At 42.6% G+C, this 21,295-nt stretch overlaps 1 protein-coding gene across 3 annotated transcripts in view; it reads left to right on the forward strand.

Moving 5' to 3' along the window:
- The window catches only part of SMC5 (structural maintenance of chromosomes 5), a 92,473-nt gene that overhangs the window by 21,522 nt on the left and 49,656 nt on the right, over window positions 1–21,295 (forward strand). For all 3 annotated transcript variants that reach the window (XR_003093811.1, XR_003093812.1, XM_006022633.3), the window contains exons 8-16: window positions 3,467–3,538; window positions 6,489–6,744; window positions 8,277–8,431; window positions 11,152–11,265; window positions 12,868–12,962; window positions 13,159–13,291; window positions 15,023–15,196; window positions 15,834–16,003; window positions 18,148–18,271. Coding sequence is in view for 1 of the 3 variants with exons in the window: in XM_006022633.3 (XP_006022695.3) it covers window positions 3,467–3,538; window positions 6,489–6,744; window positions 8,277–8,431; window positions 11,152–11,265; window positions 12,868–12,962; window positions 13,159–13,291; window positions 15,023–15,196; window positions 15,834–16,003; window positions 18,148–18,271 (1,293 nt within the window). In the remaining 2 variants the exon portion in view is untranslated. The remainder of the gene's footprint in view (window positions 1–3,466; window positions 3,539–6,488; window positions 6,745–8,276; window positions 8,432–11,151; window positions 11,266–12,867; window positions 12,963–13,158; window positions 13,292–15,022; window positions 15,197–15,833; window positions 16,004–18,147; window positions 18,272–21,295) is intronic.

Raw genomic sequence — 21,295 nt, forward strand, 5'->3', positions numbered from 1 at the left:
GCAGGAACAGAAACAGTAGTTTGTAAAATGGCAGATCCTTCATCCCAACTATTTTACAGTTTTATGTAAAATCCTAATAGCTGCTCAGAATTTAACACTAAATTTGCTAGATACCAGTGCTGACAAGTGAAATAGAATCGCATCCTCCTGTTTGCGTTTTGGCTTTGCACCTCTAATGGGTATTTTTAGATTCCACCCACTCGCAGCTGTACTTTCCATTCGTTTTTGATAATAGCACGCAGACATTGTATTCCTCTGACTGTCTAGAGGAATGGCTTTGCAGTTCTGTAAAATATTGAATAAATCTTAATAGTTGCTATCTCTGTCAGAATGCAACAGATCACAGAAAGGTGGGAAAGTTACTCCAGATAATCATATAATAAACCATTAAAAACCCTATCTCATTCTCCTCTCAGTGTACTTCCATACCTGTCCTTGTCATTGTTCATCCTTCCCTTGCCAGAACCAAAATAAAGCACTTTTAGGTTGTCTTCACCTTTCTTTTTTGCCTCCTTTGATTCAGATACTGTCCTTCCTGATATCCTCTACTTTCCTCCTCTTCTCCATTCTGGATCCATTATTTGTTCATCTGGGTTCTTCCCATTCCCACTGTGCTCATGCTGAATAGCATCCTTATCACCACTGCTTTAGGGAGTATATATCTTTTGGCAAAAAATGCTGGATTTTGCTTCCTTCCTGGTAGTATAATTTCCTTAACTTCTCTGTGGTCCCAGCTTCTGTCCGCTGAGTGTTTTCAGCCCTCAGGGCTCAGAGGTAAAGGGCTTGGCTTGAGCCTTTTTGTATTGGTGTGGTATGTTTCCACCAGACAGTAGCATTTGAGGGCACTGACAGACATGGGGGACCCCCCCCCCCCGCTTTACTGGAAGAGGCAGTTGGCTTGACCTGGCTCTGCAGCATCTGTATAGATTATGCACTTAATTGGGGGTTTTTGGTGCTTTTGTATAATAGCTGTTTCAATTGGCTATTAGGTAAAAGCTCCAGAAAAGCCCTGCTGAAGCACCTGATCTATACAGATGTTGGGCAAGCCAGGTCCAATTGATGCAGTGCCTCTTCTGGGCATGGTCTGGGCTAGTTGTGGGGGTGTGCTGAGTTTAAAGTAAAGCACTGTTGTGTGTTTTGGGTTTTTTTTATGTCTGTAAGCAGCCTGAGTGGCTTGTGCTATTATTGCTTTACAAGTTGAAGCAGACAAAACATTCCTTCTTAAACTTTTTTCAGATGGCTTTGTTGCTACCTACTCCTTTTTCTATTTAAGGGACATCATAATAAAACCTACTTTTGCATATGAAAACTTTTACCACCAACTGTTGTACCGATAATTCTTCTCTGTCACTCACTGCTGAAAAATTAGAGGGGAAAATGTTTTTTCTTTCCTTGTTTTATAATCTGGAAATACCCTGATCTGATCCTAATGCCATGGAAACTAGTGGAAAGGCTTACATTAACTCCACCTCCCTCCACCCCCTCCTATCACCACCAAACATTGCAGTATGCATTTTTCTCTTTACGTATATTTATCTTTACTGTTTCCTTTAGGCAAACAAATGATGCAGCTGTCAGGTCTAGAATACAGCAGCAGAGAAATGACGCATTTGCAAATTAAAAAGTAGGAAATTGGTGGTAAAACCAGAGTTTGATGTAGGAAATCAGATGTGTAATACCTGAAGTTACCATATTTACTGAAATCTAAGATGAGATTTTTTTTCTTCCTTCCCCCCTTAGTTAACACTGGGGGAGGGGTGTGGAAAACCTCTTGTCCTGGATGGGAGTACAAGTTGACAGGGGGCAGGCAGCTGCTATAGCTCTGGCCCCAATCTGACATTGCAGCCAGAGGTGCAGTAGCATTCCCCCCCACCATCACCCCCCACAAATTTTGCTTCCCCACCTGTCCCCATGCAGCTTCAGACCCCTTCCACCCCCCACCCCCCCCAGCCCCCTGCCCAGTCTCTCCCTGCCCCACAGCCTCTGCCTCTTCCCTGCCTCTTTACCCTTGGTCTGGCTCCAGCAGGCCTCAGTTCTGGCACAGACCATTCATTTGCTCTGGCTCTAGAGCAGGTGGATAGCAACAGCGACGGTAGCTCAGGCCTGGCCCCGGAGCTGCCATGCTGCTGCCACTCCTTTGGGACTGGGCTGGGGCCAGAGCAAATGCATGCTCCATGCCACAGACTGGAGTGGGGCTGGAGCCTTAGTAAGGGTAAGTGGTGGGGGGACAGACAGTCAGGGTAGAGGCTATGAGAGAGCAGGGAAGGGGGATTCAAGGCTATTTGGGAGGTGGCAAAGACAGTGGCAGGGGAAGGCATGCAGGGGCATGTGGTGGGAGCAGATAGACAGTGGGGGTCAAGGCCTACTCCCACCCTCCCTACTACCTGTTGTCCCTCCCTCCCACCTATGCTGTAGTGGCGGGAAGGATGAATTTAAAATAGCCCTCTAATAATTAGATTCTATACATGGAAAATGATAACAAATTTATAGGATTTCCATGCATATAATCTAGTTATTGGGGGTGGGTCTTAAATTCAGATCAGTTTAATATAAAACCCCCAAATTGATTTAAATTTCTGTTTGATTAATATCACTTTTATAAATCTGCTCCAAAAAATGTTTACTATATAAAGTAAAAGCCAAATTGTAGCCTTCCTTAACATGGCAATGCATAGGTATAAGAAGGTTAAGGGTCCCTCATGGGCCTGCACTGGCTAGCCATGTTGCAGATAGCATCTCAGGAGGGTATCAGGGTCCATAAAGGCCCCAGTTACTATCTCCATTTCTTTACACAGGTAGGTAAAAAAGGGGAAAGATTTGTGTGTATGTCAGGGGGACAGAGTGGAGACTTTGGTGCTACACCCCATCTCATTTGCCAAACATGCCCTTGCCAAGGGTATAGCCATGGAGCAGTGGCAGGACTTGAGAAAAACAGTCAAACTCCCCTCTGGGCTGCTGCTAGGGCAAGTTGGCCATGTGCTGCACTTTCCTGTCCGCTCAGAATTGTGGCTTTAAGTTGATTAGACCTTTCTTGAGATGGCTGTTTTGGAGAAGGTGTAGCCTTAAAAACTGGAGTCTAAAGTTGTTTGTTTGAAGTATAATTTTAATTTCAGAATCATGTTAACCTTTGTTATTTGGCACATAATAAAATTTGCAGATCTATAACGAGTTATATTACCTTGTAGTTCCCAAACCACTTGCATATAGACAGTTGTGTACAAACTGACTATATGAATACAATAAGTATAAGTCTTTTGACTTTTTCCTGATAGCAGCTGATTAATAAAAATAAATTGCTTTCTGATGAATGCGTGGCTTTTGTTATAAAATAAATTATAGGTTAATAATTGGTTTTGCATATTTAATGTCCTTCCAAAATGTTTTTTTTGTACTTAATAGGGTTTTTTTTTTTAAGTTTAAAATAATTAAATTTTAACTTCAAGCTTTTGAATTTCTTTGCACATAGGTTCCTGAAATCAAAGAGACTTCTCAAAAATGTAAACAAAACCAAGATGCTTTGGAGAAGAAAGACAAACAAGTAAGGACCTTAATGGGCATAGTTTCTTTGCTGCTTGTTTGGTAGTGCTTTGCTGTGTTGTGTTGATACTTTACTACCTGCATGACACAAAACATTTGGTAATAATTGTTGGATTTAGAGATGTTGTGTCTGACCCAATACCTGGTTCAGTGAAGCATGAATTCTAGCCCACTTGTAAGGGGAAGTACACCTGGAGTGGCAGTGCACTTATGCTAACTGCTTGCACCTCCATTCCTTTGAGGACCCACAGCTGGTTGGGTGCTTCCTCTGAAATGGACAAGGCAGAATACCCATAGGATAGTACATCTCCCATCAGCCTTCACTCAGGGAACTAAAATTTTTAAGTTTTTCTTTCCCAAGAAAAGTGATGCTTCTTAATGGAACAGTTGTTTACTAAGTAAAATTGAAGGCAGTTACCTTGAGACACCATTCTGTTACAAGGAACTCATTTTTGGTTACCATGTATATATTACAAGTTACTGCTTTTGTCAGATATTGTTAATGCATTAAATACTTAAATACTTGATGCTGTAATACTCATGATAATCTTCTTATACCTTGGTGGTTAGGTTGGGAAGTTAGATCATGATAATAATGCTAGGATTGTAGGCTCTGTCTCTGTATGTGCCAGCAGGGCCTACTTTATGGGAGTTAGGCCAAACTCCCCTTGAGTTCCTTCTAACACTGAGTTGCTATGGTTCTGCATGTGGCTGTAATTTTAACTGGATGACCAAGTTGTTGTTTGTGTTAACTAATCTGAGAGATTTATAACATGTAATTAAAAAGTAAAATACCAAAGAGTAAATTCAGCTTGTGTAGCTAAGCAGTCAAGTAATATGAACGTTAAACACAAGGGGGCAGAGCTGAAGTTCCACATTCCATTTGCATTTTATAGACTTTTTAAGCAATTCTGTACTACTGCTCAAACATGTCAGCATGTGACTTTTACTATAATTCTAGATAAACACACATCTAAGAACTTGTAATAATCAGGAATCCTGGTTTTTTCTCTGTTAAAAAATCCAAAATTCTCTGATTTAAAAGTGCCCAAATCCACCTTTTCCCGTTATAAAAATGAAATGCCACCATATCAGGTATCAGCTGAACACAATGTTTTATTGGTCTATTTACAATTTTAAAGCCATTTGGATGCCTGCCAGTTCCTCTATCGTTAAAATAAATTCTAAATGCTTATATATTTGGGGTTTGATTTTTATTATTGTTGTTATTATTATTAATAATAATCAGACAATCAGAGCTCCCCTGCCTCCATTGTTCACCAGGATGCGGGTTCAGCTGTGGCCATCTCCCTTGCTGCTTTGTGGTGCTGAGCAGCACTGACATGCTGGTGCCCTGTCCCCACCATTGCCCCTTGCTCCCAAGCTACAGCCCCACCCACCCCCTGCTCTGCCAGTGACCCTCACTCCCGACCTGCAGTCCCCTGCCCCCCCTCATCCCTGCTGGTGCCCCTCACTCCTGACCTGCAGCCGTCCAGCTCTGCCAGTGCCCCTTACTCCTGATCTGCCACCCCCTGCCCCGCTGGATGGGGATCCCAGTGCCTCAATGTGTGGGGTAGGCAGTGGGTGTGTGGGGAAGGGTGTGTGTGTGTGTGTGTGTGTGTGTGTGTGTGTGGGGCAAAGGTTGTATGGGCATAGGCAATGCCATTGGTGATGTGTCAGGAGGATATGGCGGGGGGGCACGTGTCCCCCCAGGTTTCTTCATTGGCAGTGGGGTGTGGGGCATGGGACTGTAGCCTGACCAGATCAGCACTGGGCAGGAGCTGCCCTCCATGGCCCAGTGGGTAGGACCCAGTGTGGGAGGTTGGGGCAGGGTGGGGAGACTTGGTACCAGCACTGCTGGGAGCCCTGTGCCAGCCCCGTTGCTGTGGCTGCCAAGGTGAGGTGCCCCCTGCCCACCTGGCAGTAGCGGGGGTAGTGGTGGCTGTGGCTTATGCGGGCAGCCGTGGAACAAGTCTGGCCTCAGCGCAGGCTGCAGGGGGGAGGAGACAACACCTTTGGCACTGCTCTGCCTCAGGCTGGGCCTCCTGTGCCATGCTTAAGTGACCTAGCTATGGCCATCTTTCCCTGGGCAATTTCTCCCTGCCCCTGCCTTGAGAGCATGGGCACCAGCCTCCAACCTGGCCACACAGTTCCCCGCTGCCCTCAAAAGACCTTTTCAGCCCCTGCTTGAGGGGCAGGTGCCTCGGAGCTGGGCTTACCAGTGGCACTGAGCACTGCCTCAGACCCCCCTGCCCTGCTGCAACCCCAGCGCTTGGACACCTTCCCCCAGCATCAGCAGGCACCTGCATTGTGTCACGGGCGCACACACACATCTCACATCCTCTCCACACACAATCCTGCCACACACACAAACTTATACACCCCACGCATCCCTCACACACTGCCCCTTGGACTGTCCCCAAGCTCTGGCCCTCCAACCCCCCTCCACCAGCAGTATCCAGCTCTCAGGGTTGCTCCTGCCACTCTGCCTGGCTGTATTGCCACGTGTGTGTGTGTGCATGCACATGGTGCCCCTGTCTCCAGTTGCCCTCCCCCTACTCCCCCCAGTCTCAGGCAGCCCCTTGTAGGCTGAAACTCTTCCAGCCCTCAAGGGGAAACGTGGTTTCCTGCTTCAAAGGGGAAGACATGTTTTTTCCTCAGGAACCGGAAAACCCAGATTCCTGGTAATAACCAATTTAGAGTAGATTATAACTCTTTCTCGAACAACATCTAGTTATTTTAGTCATCAATTTAGGTTGGAGGTAGTTGGGTTTATTTTTTGGTTGCAATATGCTGCTTTAAAAAAAAACAAACCTTAGTTACTTTAGCGTTTTGTCTTCTAAAATAATCTTTTCTAATTATCTGCCTTGGTTATTTTATGTTATTATCTTCCTGTATGTTGGAATTTGTTTGTAAATTTTGTGTTTAGAAAATATTTATATTTCTTTTAGATTGGTGATATTCAGCAGGCTCTCAGAATGAAAAGAGATGAAGAAATGGATCGACAGAAGAGAATGAACATCAGCCGACAGATGATAGCGGACTGGCAGAATGAACTCAACAGTACAGGAGCCTGTGAGAATCTTCAGCCACAAATTGATTCTATTAACAGTGACCTGAGACGCTTGCAAGAAGACAAGGCAAATATTGATAGTGATGTGAGTGATTTGGGAAATGAGAAAGAGAATCTCAAGACGGAAAAGAAAAGTGAGTTCACGTGATCGCTTTCTTGTTCAGGAAACTATTAGCAGTCCCTCCATACTGAAGTAACTTCTCAGACAATTTGAAACATCAGTAACTGTTCTTGTATGCATATGGTAATCTTCTGTATCGATTGCGACCTTTCAAGACGTTACTATAAGTGGCAGGGATAGCTTATTTTTATTGGGGCACCATCAACAGTCTGTTTCAAAATATGACTTCCTTAGGTTAGGTACTAAACCCACACCTGAGATCTCTTGCCAATTAGTATATTTTAGGAATCACATTTTTAAATTTTATTTTTCTCTGTGAAGGACTAAACTACAGATAAATGGTGAAACTGATATTCTGAATATTAAATGCACAAAAAAGAAAATGGAGACTTTCTTCCTTAAAGTTATAAGAACTTAAAATCTATACTTTTTATATTAAAAAATCAGGAAAACGTTCTATTAAATTGATTTCCACTTAAAGTAGTAGAAACAAATATGGTATAGGATCAAGATGCTGTGTGTAAAATGATTCCCTTCTGGCAAAATGTTAGTTTTTTCTTCTGTTTATTTAGGATGAAATTAGAGGTCAACATTGCCCTTTTTAATGAGCAATACTGTGCTTTAATCCAGGTTTTCCTCTTAGTTCTGTCTTTACTATTAGAGCTAGAATTAACATTTTTGTTTTCCAGATTATATTAATTGCTGCTATGCATGCATATACCTTACCTATAAGCTCACTGTCCCATGTACTTACACATCTATCCTTGCAGCACCCCACTGGGGTGATTTGCTTAGAAAAGTCAAGCAGAAATGACAGGGAAGCCTATGTAGAGTCCAAGTACAAGATTCTTCTTATTCCATTTTGATCTGAGCTGGGATCATTCAAAAATGGGTGTTTCTAAGGGTTTTTTCAACTAGATGGGGATCGCCCAACCGGTGAAAAAGGGGTTACTCTAAGAATGCTTTTTTTGTTTTTTCTGAGAAGATTAGACTCCTCTCCCTTGATGTGGTGAAGGAATTATTGGGGGAAGGAGCAGAGGGGAGAGGGAGAAAATGATTCCCACCACCATGTGTTGTTTGGTGAACATCTAGTAGTAAAATGCTAAAATGGAGACTTTGCATGACTATCATACTTAAGTACAAAATCACTCCTCTGGTGGTAGGGAAGAAGCATTCTTATTTAAGGCAGGGCATGTTCAAGATTTTTGGTTGATTGTTTCAGTGTCCCTGATGAGTGCAGAAACATTCAAACATTGTAATAGCAAGCCTGCAATGAGGGAGTGTATGCATGTGCACATATGATTAGTCACTATTAGTCTCTGTTCTGGAGTTATTTTCCATTATTTCAGCTTACTTCTATATTTAGAGCTATATGGAGTAGAATAGATGGGATACCAGGTCTGAGAGACAGAAAACAAGGAAAGTTCCCTTCTAACCATAACCTAGGTAATGCACTATTGTAGTCAGTAAATGCTAAAAATCTTTAATTGTGCTGTGTAAATCATGTAGGCCTGACTTAATATTTTATCTTGCATAAAATTACAGGAATAACTGATCGTATCGTACAACTTGATAATATGATGAATCTGAAAGAAGAGAAGCTCAAAGGAAGATACCGAGACACACACAGTGCTCTTATGTGGCTAAGAAAGAACAGAAACCAGTTTAAAAAAAGTGTCTGTGAACCCATGATGCTTGTAGTAAGAACATTCATTTGAGTATAATACTAATTGGCTAAACTCTTTTAAAAATAAAGTTGATTGTGTCTCTTACAAAACCTTCAGAAGTCAGGCTTATAGCTCCTTTTTTCTTTAAAAATTAGGTAGCCAACTGGTATGCATGTAAATCAATGTGTTCAAGTGGTTAAGTTTTATGTAATTTACCTCCTACAGCTGGTAATGTAAAAAGTGTCAGGTTGTAGTATGCTGAGTAGCCTGAATGAGCACAGTGCTTTCAGCTACTCAAAGCATGGCTTTCCTGGGGAATTGTGCTGCTTGAAGATGCCCTCTGCCTGTTTCTGCTGGCAAAAGAGAGTTTAGGAACCTTCTAAAACGGCTTTGCTTTGTAGGATTGCATGGGAGCAGCCCCCACCTCTAACAGTATCAAAAATTTGGAGCGGAGGTTATCAGGGACACTATACTCCCTAGCTGCTTTGGTTTTTTGCTTTCTTCAGCCAGCTGTGTGCACTGAGACTTTTATTTTGTGTCCAGTCTTCATTTGTGGGGGGGGGTTTCTTTTGAGACCAGGCTGTTTTAGTAAAGACTGTTTTAGAGAGAGAGAGAGTTTTAAGGACATGATTAACCAGTTTTTAACTAATCTTTTTCAAATTACTGCATTGTGTTGTTCTGTTATTCATAAGAAAATTCATATACCGGGGTTTTTTTTTTCTTGTCTATATCCTTCATTTTTGCTAAATACAGCACAGCCAGGGTAACTGAGGACATGTACAAACGTTCATTTCTAGCAGTGGAAAATATCCATCACTAGGAATGATTCCAGGAGAAGGAGCAGTACAGATATTAAGTCTGCAACTGCCCCCTTTCCCTGTTCCTGCAGGTACTGGAGCAGTGGGTCAAACCCCCTTGCCTGCTTTTCACATGAAGGACTCTGGGGTGAGAAGCAGGTAGGGGGTGGTGCTGCTTCCTTTGCTTGGCTCTCGGACACCAACAGCTGAGCGAACTGAGCCCTTTTGCAAAGCTCCCAGCCTTTCCACTTGCTGGGGGCTCTGGTGTGAGGAGTGCGTGGGAGCTTTGCCCTGCTACTGCAGGGAGACCCTCCTCAGCCCTGGCTGGCTGGCAAGGGGAAGCTGGAAGGTTCAGGAACCAAGTTCAGGATTCCTAAGCCTAGTTCTCAGAACCACCAGCTTTGAAATCATAGATCCTGCTGCCCAGATGGGTGGTGCAGGAGGCAAGGGGCAGCTGGCAGGGCCAGGAACTGGACTCAGGGAAGCTCTTCCCGAGGCTAATTCCTGGTTCCCAGGCTTTGCAATCCTTCCCTTGCTGCCCAGCTAGGTGGTAGGGACAATATTTAAAGCCTGGGGGGCAGAAACTAGCTTGGAGATAGCTTTTTCAGACCCTAGGGCTTTGCAGTTCCTGGTCCCACTGTCCAGCTGCATGGCAGGGCAGGGGGGAGAGAAAGGGGCAAAGGGAAGCTAGTGTGTGTTGGCAAAGCCTTCCACTAATTCCTGAAACCGGTATTGGGGGAAGAGGTAAGAAGCAGTGGTTTAGTGACTTCTAAATGGTTGGAGTTAGTTTTTTTTCTTCCAGGGCTGTCATTTTTGGTCCTGGGAGAAATGGTGCAACTATTTGTATACTTGTGATTTTTTTCTGGGAAAACAAGGAGAAACAAAATGTCTATACATAGTCTTAATCACTGGAATATCTTGATCATGGGCTATTTTTTATTATCATTCAGGTCAAGTTAATCTTTTCAGTGTCCTGAAGAATCTCATTGGAATCTATTTTCTATGGCTAGGGACAGAAATTACACACAAACTAGTATAAGTGATTGGAAACCAGTTCAAACCTGTGACAGAAGCTCAGTGCAGATAAACTGCTTTCAAAATGGCTGAAACAGGTTTAAGATAAACCTGGATGGATGTAGTATCAGGTTAAATGATTTAGGTTAAATCGGTTTGTTGAACTTCTGTCCTAGATCTCCTCCAGATTCAAGTTAACGTGCAGTCCCCCAGCATCCCAGGATGCTTTGCACTTCCTCCACAAATCCCCTCCATGGGCTAGCCTTGGCCCGAGCTGTTTGCTCTGGCAGACCAGGGAGGCATGTTCTAGTGCCCCCCTGGCTCCTGGCCTGGGCCACTGAAGGCATTTCCAGAATCAAAAGTGAATGTTTGTTTCCTTGCTTATTGGTTCAGTGTACGCAGCTTAGACTAAACTGCGAAGACTGAATTGATTCAGCTTTGGGCTTTTGGACTGTCTAGTCTGTAACACGTACCATACAATTCTGCCTTGTCTGGAGATTTTTAAGAGCATCTGAAACTTTTCATTGGGAAGGCTGTCTTGCTAGTTAAGAGAGCTGTAACAGATATAACTAAGCTCAAATTAATGAATTATAATATATAGCTAATATTGTTTTCAAATTTCAAGAAGCTTCCTCCATTTTAGGTAATCTGATTGTGTCTTAAAAAAATATTCAGATAAACTCCAAATGATCTATTTCCTCACAGAGTCTTGTTTTTTGTATTCTCACTGGATCCTAATGAAGTCAGTGAAAAATGAATATCTTAAGGATGAATCTGGAAACTTCCAGTGTATTTTTATTTTACTTAGAGCAGAAACGCTTGCTTGTTTTTATTAAATGTAGGTTTGGTTATTACTTGACTCTCCTAACTGTTTTTGTTTTTTCATTTGTATTACATCTCACTCTCCATTATCTTCCCTTTTCTCTATTTTTATCTGAGCAGATCAACATGAAAGACAATAGACATGCTAAATATGTCGAAAATCACATTTCAGCAAATGATATGAAGGCCTTTGTTTTTGAAAGTCAAGAAGATATGGAAATATTTCTTCGTGAGGCAAGTACTTCGTTATAGCATGTAACAAAAATAATTACTTAAAACAAAGAATATTGAAACAGGAACCCTCTTGATTTAGAGCCTATTCGATAAATGTACTTAAGCTCTACACTAGGTAATAGAGAGAGAGCATAAAGAAAGGGCTGATTTGCAGACATCCAGCTGGTTTAGTTAAGTAGCAGAAAAAGATTTTCAAAGTACAGGCAAACACAAGGAGTACAAGAATATTAGTGATGATTATCTTTGTCAAGCTAAGGACAAAACGCTTGCAGGCTTCACTGTACAGAAAACACTTTGTTGCATGAGACAATAAGACTTCTACACCATAGGTTATTAAGTACCAGACACTTGCAACAATGTTCTTGCTTAAGAGGAAAAGAGAGAATTCATTAAGAAAATGGTGTATTCCAATGGGAAGTATTTTTTTTCTGATGCACCTCTTCACAAAGAGATGGGAAAATACATTGGATAGGTGTAGGGAGCCAGAGAAATCAGTTCAAGAGAGAACTCCCCATTAAATTGTATGATCTTTCTTGTTTCCTTCCAACTGTTGTAGCTTTTCCCAACTACTGTTCACTAACTGCAATTTTCTTCTGATACAAACTTTACTGAAATGCTTAAAACCATCCTGTCTGCACTTCAAAGAAGACATCTCATTTTAAATAAATGAATAATAGAAATGCTAGCTAAGACTTCTGGGGGCATGTTTTTTACTTCCTGCCTCATACAGTTGTGGATTCAGTATGAGGCTGCTAGAACAGAAACCAAGGATCACCTGTTAAGCGAACCTTCCATCTTTTTTCTCCACTACTGTGGGAGAGTTGTATAATAATCTGTAGTCATTATTGGCCTGCAGTAATTTCTGTAGAATAATTTTGCAGCCTGAGGAAGGAGAAATCCTATTTTTGGGCACTTGATTTAGCTTTGGTTCACCCATTTTGGACAATGTGCTCTAGATTTGACTGTTAATGGTCACTGTCTTTTTACTTATACATTTCCTAAAAATATGCTCTTATGCAGTTGTTGGGTACACTGTAGCTTTTGGAGAACTTGGTTGGTTGGGGGAGAACATGGACTTTTGTAGATATTTGCTTACAATTTTACATGTTGTGTTGCTGAGACATTTGTTTTGCTGGATGTGTTGGTTTGTCTAGTAAATTTAAAACATCTTTTTAAAGAATTCTAAGTTTTGTTTTTAGTCCATCTTGAGGGTCCATGTCTCGTACAGAGCATATTTAACAGACCTAAAGGATTTCTTTCCACAGTAGTTTGTTTCTGTCCATTTGTTTGAGGGTCATCAAGAGGACTTTGAAAGATTTTACTCTCTCCCCCTCAGGTGAGGAGGGAAAAGACTTTTCCTTGGGTAATCATTTGGGTTGTGATCAGCAGTTTTCTGCTATTGGAATGCAGAGAAAGTTTTAAATAATTCTCACCATGATTATATGGAAATGGGATTAGTTTCAAATGAAGAAGGAGGGTGAGATCATTAATTTAAAATAAATGTTTACATCTGTCCAATATATCTTTTTTATAAATTAGAGTAACTTTTAATTTCACTCAAATTTCTATTTTCACTTTTTTCTGAATGTGTTTCATGTTTAGATGCGTGATCATCAGAAACTAAGAGTGAATGCTGTCTGTGCACCCAGTGAGTCATGGGCTGAAAACAGACCTTCAAGACCTATTGAAGAGTTACAGTGAGTAACTTAAAATCACATTCTGTGTTTACTGCTGAATATTTTACTCTGTGCTGTGAATTTTCTTTTTTGTAAGCCAAGCTTTTAAAGATCTGATTTTTTTAAATTATTATTATTCAGAATTAAAGAATATTTTTCTTTGTTTGCTCATCAAACTTAAAAGTTCTATTTGTGATTTTTCTTTTCTGTTCCTCAGCCAGTATGGATTTTTCTCTTTCTTGCGAGAGCTGTTTGATGCTCCTCATCCTGTGATGAGTTACCTTTGCTTCCAGTATCGAGTTCATGAGGTCCCTGTGGGAACAGAGAAGACCAGAAATATGATTGAAAGGGTAAGAAACTCTATTGTCTAGCATGACTAGGACAATAGTTTTGTCAAGATAGCATGCTATTTAGTATAAATAAATCTTTCATTTTGGGAGGGAGGTTATGGGGACAGGATCGTAGGAACGCATACGTTACACTGAGTAGAGAGAGCTAGTTTGCTGTATTAATTTGAATTCAGGCAGAAGGGAGGGAATGGTAGCAAGGGACAAACTGATTCAGAGACAAACTTGTAGGCAATGGCCCACTTTGTCAGATGCTACAATATGCTTTCATAGTATCTAACAAAGTAGGTGGTCACTTACAAAAGCTTATGCTTTTCTGAACTTGTTAGCCTCTAAGGTGCTACCCTGCCCTGCCATCTGCATGTCATTATACTACACACAGATTTTAAGACATGGGAGCAAAATATAGGTAATTCTAACCTAACATTTCACAGAAAATTAAATATGTCCTTTTTGTTGCATGCTGAATTGTTTTGGTTTGTTTACTATTTAAAAGTCAAAACTGTGAATGTGTTTTATAACCAAAACATGTTAGGTGCTTGGGCCAGAAAGCTTTTGGATATTTTGTTAATACAAACAGGTTAATTTTAAATTAAATGTTTATTTTGGAGCTAGGCCAACTCATGACTCCTCCTCTCCCCTATAAATCATGGAGAACAGTGATATGAAATATCTTCTGCTTAAGATTTTCATTGCATTTCGATATTTTGATAAACAGTATCTGCCCTGCTGAGCTGGGTTTCACTTGCTGGGCTGCAGAGTTCCTGGGGGGGCAGGCAGCAGGGCGGGGAGCCCAGAGTGGGCAGCCTCCTTTGCTCCTAGCCATGGGCTCTGCTCCAGCTGTGCCACCCACGGGGGAGGGGGAAGCTGGGTTCCATGCTCCACTCCCCACTTGGACCGCAGCAGCCACTGCCTCCCACAGGCAGCAGCCAGGGCTTGTGTTCTGCTGCGGGGGGCAGGGGGTTGTGGACCTGGGTCCCTAGCCCCATAGCCCTGGCAGTTGGGGGCCCCATCCGGCAAGGCTGGGGGTGTGTGGAGTGCTGTGGGTGGGGAGCAAAGGGTTCCGACAAGGCCCAGGAGGTTGTCGGCAGGGAGTAAGGGGTACCAGCAGGGTTGGGGGGGCTGTGGAATGAGAGTGAGGGGTAATGGCATGGGCAGGGCACCGGCATATCGGGGTTGCTAAGTGCTACAAAAAAGTGAGCAAGGGAGAGCTGCAGCTGGACTTGCATCCTGGTGAGAGGAGGAGGCAGGGGGAGCTCTGATTTTCCATGATAAAAACCCCAAATCAAAATCAAACATCAAAATGTATAGGTATTTAGAATTTATTTTATTATAGGGATTGAGGCACTGGTAGGCTTCCAAATTGCTTTGAAATTCTAAATATGTCAATAAAACATTGTGTTCAACTGATACCTTTATGTATAGTGGAGTTTCATTTTAATCATGGAAAAATAGATTTGGGGTTTTTTTTTACTCAAGAGAATTTGTCAATTTTTTTTAAATGGTGTTTCATTTTAATCATGGAAAAACACGGCTTCTGGTTCTTTTAATCAGTGAATTTGTGTTTTTTTTTTCTTTTTTATATCAGAGAATTTGTGATTTTTAAATGGAGAAAACCAGGATCCCTGATTATGACTGACACTTTTTGATTGATTTATAGTAACAAACACAGAAGAACTTTTTGTTCAATATAGCAGATTCTTTTTTTATCAAAGATTTCTTTTCCATGTTTAGGTCATACAAGAAACCAAGCTTAAGCAGTTGTATACAGCTGAAGAAAGGTATTCTGTAAAAGTATCAGTTTATACAAACCAAACTCTTTCTAGTAACACCTCTCTGAGACCAGCACAGTTTCTTATCGGTTCGGTGGATACAGAAGAAAGAAGACAGTTGGAAGAGCAGCAGCAGGTAAATTGGTTTGTTTGGTATTTAGGGAAAAAATGTTCAGGACATGTCTTGGAATTGCTGCTAATTTTTTTTTTTTCATTCACTAAACTTGATGACAGATGCATCTACACATGTGCTTCACTGCAGTCGATTAATTAGCTCTGCAGTGAAGCATCACTCCTTACACGAGCGTCAGTATTAGGGCGCAGTAAATTAATTAACTCCGCTGTAAGATAGTACTGTTTGGGGCAGTTTCTTACAGTGGAGTTATTAACTGTGGTGAAACACACATGTGAACTCTGACCTGGGCATAAATTGTGCCTGGTCAGCCTAGGCAGCAAGGGGCCAGACCACTGCCTGCTGCTTAGCTACGCAGGTCCACACTTTGGGCACTCCTATGCCCCAGCCAGCTCCTCCACTGCCCAACAGTCACCACCTGGAGTTTGGGGCTGACCCCTCGAGCCTGCTGCCAGCCTATGGCGGCTCTATCCGCGCTCAGAGTGCTGCTGTCCCAGGTGCACATGTAGATACTGTGCCCAGGAATAGTTGACTCCAGCATGCACTGTGCTGGTATTTATTCTGTTACCTTAATAGCACATGTAGATGACCTAAGTCTGGGCTGATTATAAATAAATATGTTTTCTGTATCATTATTTAGGGAATAAATAATAAGTTGCGGTCACTGGATTCTGATTTGACTACACTGTCTGAGAGGCAGAGACATCTGGAGCGCAAAGACAATGAACTTAGACAGCAGAAGAAGGAACTTCTGGAGAGAAAAAACAAAAGGAGACAACTGGAATCAAAAATTGCTATGAAACACGATAGGTATGCTTACTGCAGATACTTTTTCTTTCTTTGGTAGCATTCAACTTCAAGAATATGTCTGATATTCAGCCTCGTATCCTATTTTGAATAGGATGTCTAGAACCATTTTGCTAGCAACACTGAAACAAAAATGCTTATTGGCTTCTTTTAGATTATGACAGTTTTACCATTAAGTGTACAGTTGGGGAGCCAGGTAGGCTGAAGCCTTGACCCCTGAGTCCTGCACCCCCCAGCCCCGGCTGGGCAGCTTGTTCCAGCCCCAATCCCTCCTTCACTGTGGGGGCGTTGATCTGCCCTGCCTCTCCCCTTCACCTGCCACAACAGACTTACCAGCTGGAGGCAGCTGTGTCAAGCCTCGTAAAGTCGAAACCCCTGACAGAACCTGGAAGCAGGGTCGCAATTTACAAAGGTCGTAAGTGCTATTTGTCGTAACTGGAACCATCATAAGTCAAGGATGGCCTTTATGGAAGATCACCCCATCCCTCTCCCTCCTCTCAGTTTCTGTTTGCTGCAAGCCTTCCAAATCTCTGAATCTCTCCAGATCAATTCAGAGGCTTCTGATTTTTGATTTGGACCTTTTAAAGGGTCTCCCAATTCAATTCAGATTTGGAGATTCAGGTGCCAAATTGGGCCGAATCTCCTCCAAATCAAATCGGCTACTAAAGCTTCACGCTGCCCTGATTTTCAGTTATCTCCATCAGGCCAATGAAAACAAATCCAGAACGTTTTTTTTAAACACAGTATCTTAAACCATTGTGTATTGCAGGAATTCAGTGTGTGTGTGTGTGTTTGTATGTGTTTGGGTGTGTGTGTGTGTTTGTGTGTATTCTCTCCTCTACATAAGGAATAAGAAAAAATGTGACTAAGGTTACCTGGTACTGGGGGGGGGAAAAATAAAAAAAAAAAATAAAAAAAATTTTTTTTTTGTCTGTTTACTGAAAAAAATGTACTTGTTGTTGTATAGTAGCCTAACATTTTTACCCTGTGGGCTGGATGAGTGGTGCCAGGTCCCTCTGTGGCCCAGATCTGGACAGTGGGCCTGATCCAACTGTGGGGTTGTGCAGCCCAACCTTGATCTTTCTGTGAAGGGTGGGGTGGGGCAAGAGTGGCCCCAATCTGGATGTGCAGAGTGAGGTGGAAGCAGCCCAGTCCTGGTCCTAGTCTAGATATATGGGGCAGGGGTGGATTGGGGCTTAGCAGCCCCTATCCGGATGTACTGGGGGGAAGGAACAGCCCGGCCCTGATCCCAATTTGGACGTGCTGGGGGCGGGGTGAGCAGCCTGACCCCAACCCAGTTGTGCTGGGGGTGGGGGGAATAGCCTTGCCTCAATCTGGATATGCTGGGGGTGAGGGGAGGAGCCTAGCCCCAGTCTAGACATGCTGGGTAGGGATGAGGAAAGCAGCCTGGGCCCAATCCGGATGTGCTAGAGTGAGGGGGGAGGGAGGAAGCAGCCCAGCCCTGATCTGGAAGTTGTGGGGGGCGGGTCCAGCGGGGCCCAGAGCAGGGTGGCAGGAGTACAGGGTCCCAGCTGGTAGGGGCTCTATGGAGCCAGGCCAGCTCCCCTCTCTCCCTGCTGGTGCAGCCCAACCTGGCTCCACAGATCCCTAACAGCCTGCTCCCTGCTCTGGGCCCCACCGGTGCTGGCCCATTGGTCCCAAGATGGTGACCAGGGGGTGGGGCTCCTGTCAAGGGGTGGGGCTACCCAAGCAGCCCTCGACAGCTTGCCAAAACTGGGTAAGTGGCCCTCCACCTGAAATAATTGCCCGCCCATGGTTTAGGAGGATCAGGTGGCTCCCTTGCCACCTTCTCCTGACCCCCCACTCCCTGGTCTCCCTGAGCACATGAAAGTGTAAGTCAACTTTGAAAATACTGACTTTGAAATAAACATGCCTGTAGTAATTTTGTTAATCCAGAATTGATGCATTTTACCTTTTTTGAAACTGCTGCAGGCTTAACACAGATGCTCCATAACCAGACTTTTAAGCAGTACTTTTGTATCTACTTATATATAGTACAAACTCTGTATGCTATTAGTCCAAAGCCAAAAGATTTACCATATAGTTCATTGGGCTGGGCCTCAGCAGAGAAATTTGGTGTCTCAACACAATGTAATCAATTAATCATAAATTGTTTTTTCCCATAGTTTAAGACAGATGGAACAAGATGCTATCAACTTAGACCGAGAGGCGCAACATACAAATGCAAAGATCAAAGAAATCAATATCCAAAAAGCCAAACTTGTTATAGAATTAAAGGAATTTATTAAGGTACGGCTGCTTTTCTGCCTTGTATATATTTTTCTGTTGTTATGAAGGGTTCAGTTTTTATATTAAGAAAAAAACCCCAACAGCATACTAGAAAAACAGCGCAATAGCTAATGTGCCGAAGTGCACATGTAGACCCTGATTGGGAGCAATTGCTCCCAGTCAGTCCAGGCAGCAGGGGGCCACAATTGCTGCCTGTCTAAACCCCAGTCTCCACAGGGTGGGGGAGAGCTGCCCTGGTTCTGGGGAACCTCTCCAATCTGGCCCCAATCTCTGTGGGGTGGCCAAAGCTATCCCGGCTCCAGGGCACCTCCCTCCCTGCCTGTGTGGAGATTGGGGTCGGCCTCAATCTCCAGGGGGTGGGGAGAGATCTCCGTGTGGCTGGGAGAGAGCTGCCCTAAAACCCGGACAGCTCTCTCCCACCCTGCAGAACCCAGGCCTGACCCCTGTATCCCCTGCCAGCCCAGGGCTGGCACCCAGGGGAGCCTGGCGCTCCCCCTGGCTGCTGGAGGGGTGGCAGAGTAGTGTAGGAACAGCCTGAAGGGTTTCGGAATCCATTTTCACATTTTTGCTCCCATCGGGTGCATGTTCAGATGCATGCCTGACCACAGTTTAATGTAGCTGAATTTTCTGCACAACAAATTCAGGTGCATTATTTGCACGTGTAGACATGTCCACAGAGATTTTTTTTTTAACTGGTCTTTAAACACACAGTTTCGTGCATCAGTAAATTACAAGTTGGTCTGCATTTTAGCATTATGTGTGTCTCTTTTAAAAAAAAATTAAAAGAAAAGAAGGCCGATTCCCAATCAGAAGTGCATTGGGAGCCCATCCCACTCCTTAATTATTTTCTCCAGTTCCTAAGCCTGTTTGAAGTGATGCTTGTATTAAACGTTTTCTTGTATTCTGTGGAAATCTTCTTGTGTGTACTGTTATCTTTAGAATTGAGTTGGATATTCTGAAATCCTTTAGGCTTTTTTGAGGTAATCTTTACCCTGTGACTCCCAGTTTTGAGAAGTGTTCAAACCTAATCCTATGCGAAGTTGAATGTTGTCTTTTGAAGCAGTCTGATTTCACTGCACTCAGTAACCAGCATGAAAAAGAGAAATGACTGGTTTAGATCATTTTGATTTTGTATATATTGATTGAGCCCAGATGGCATTGTTCGGAATCTTCCATAAATCATGTTGGGTCAAATACCTGAAGCAGTTTTGAAAACCACAAAAAATGCAAAAGATAACCATTTTTAAGGCATGGTGAACCTGTAGACTTTTAAAAATTATTTTTAAAAATGATCTTGTGGTGGTGATACGATATTAATAAACAACTGGGGTTTTTTTTCCAAATAATATTTTACACATTTCTAAGTTCTTAAAATATCAAACAATAGCATACTCTTAAGTATGCATGCATCAGTCCATATATGTGCTGCTTTTCCTACAAGGTACAAACAAAGTGATCAGGATGTCCACTGATTTAATGGCCAACCTGTCTGTAGGAGTATTCTTATCTTCCTCTTGCACCCTATAGCAAAGTGGCTTTACCATGCACTTTTGTATTTCTGAGCAGTACAGATCAGAAGGTATTTAACTGCACAGCTGGGCAGAGGAGTGAGAGTTGTTAATTACTTCAGGAATATTGCTATATTACTTATGCATTGATTTAATTTAGAGGGGGGGTGTGTGTGTGTGTGTGTGTGTGTGTGTGTGTGTGTGTGTGTGTGTGTGTGTGTGTGTGTGTGTTCAGAAAAGATTTCACTTCAGTATAGTTGCTAAAAACCTATTTTCAATTTTTCTGTTTTTCTTTTTCATCCCTGCTCTAATTGTGCTTCCTGTTTGGTTCCACATATGGATACTTAGACTTTGGATTGAATTCTGTCATTTAATTAGTTTTCAAGCACAGGTAATTGGGATATTCAGATATCTAATCCAGTGATTCTCAACCTTTTTAGACACAAGGCCTACAGCCTGGATGAGTTTGACACCCTTGCTCTACTTTTTAAAAGGTGGGCCTTGCCACCATCCCATGCTTCCAAATGAAAATAGCCCTGAGTGCTGAACTGAATGCTGTAGGTCAGGGGTCAGCAACTTGCACCAGGGGCCAGACTCAGCCTGCCAAGCAATTTTATCCAGTCTGCAAAGCCTGGACATTGTCAGCAAGTTGGTGGCAAGGGAAACTGTGCTGGTGGTTGGATTGCAAGCAGCAGCTTGCTTTCTGACCAGGCTAAATTAGTTTGGTCTGCCCCTAAAAGGCTGCTGACCCCTGCTGTAGATTAGTGATAGGCATATTCTAGGACCAGACCCCTTTGTGGACTTAATTATAGGGACACCTAATTTTTAAGCCCTAAGTAGCCTCAGGCAAGAAATTATGTAAAAAACATTTTGCTTCATCAGAATGATGGAAGTTATGTCTGTACACAATATCTGTATTTTAGTTGCCTAAGCAGCTTTTCCTGTGAGAAGTTAGATGCTTAGGGGAATCTTGAAAGCTCAAATGGGTCAAGCTGAGCTATTGTGAATCGTTCTTAGACTGAAGCATATAAAATAAAACTAAGAATCTACCTGCTTAACTTGCTTTATTAGTTTGTCTTGGTTTTTAGTAGGTAAGCTTTACATACTGTACTTTCCTTTTTGAAAAGGAATCTTGCTCTTCTGAAAGGTTTACCTAGTACCCAGTCTAGTTTATAATGGAAAATTTTAATGGTTTAAAAATTGATCTCTTTGTGAGGCTATAGTTTTCTTTAGGATGGCCATGCCAGTTATGGCTTAGTAAGGGGTATATCCTGGAGATGCTTTCAGGTTTTTCTCAAAGACAATTCAAAAGTAAAAGACTCTTCAAGTTTTGGTAAGGAGGGCAGTATGTCCCTCTTCAAATCCTGAAGTGGTTGAAACAGAAAACCTTAGTGAATTCTGCTTCAAAGATTATTTTTCAGCTCCTCACTCATAGCTATGAGTTGTATGTTTAAGAAATAGTCCTTTTAAACCAGTGTAACTTCTAAGGTTGGGGAAGAAGAAAGCAATGCTCTTC

This window comes from Alligator sinensis, unplaced genomic scaffold (assembly GCF_000455745.1).
Source record: "Alligator sinensis unplaced genomic scaffold, ASM45574v1 scaffold308_1, whole genome shotgun sequence".
NCBI classification, from domain to species: Eukaryota; Metazoa; Chordata; order Crocodylia; family Alligatoridae; genus Alligator; species Alligator sinensis.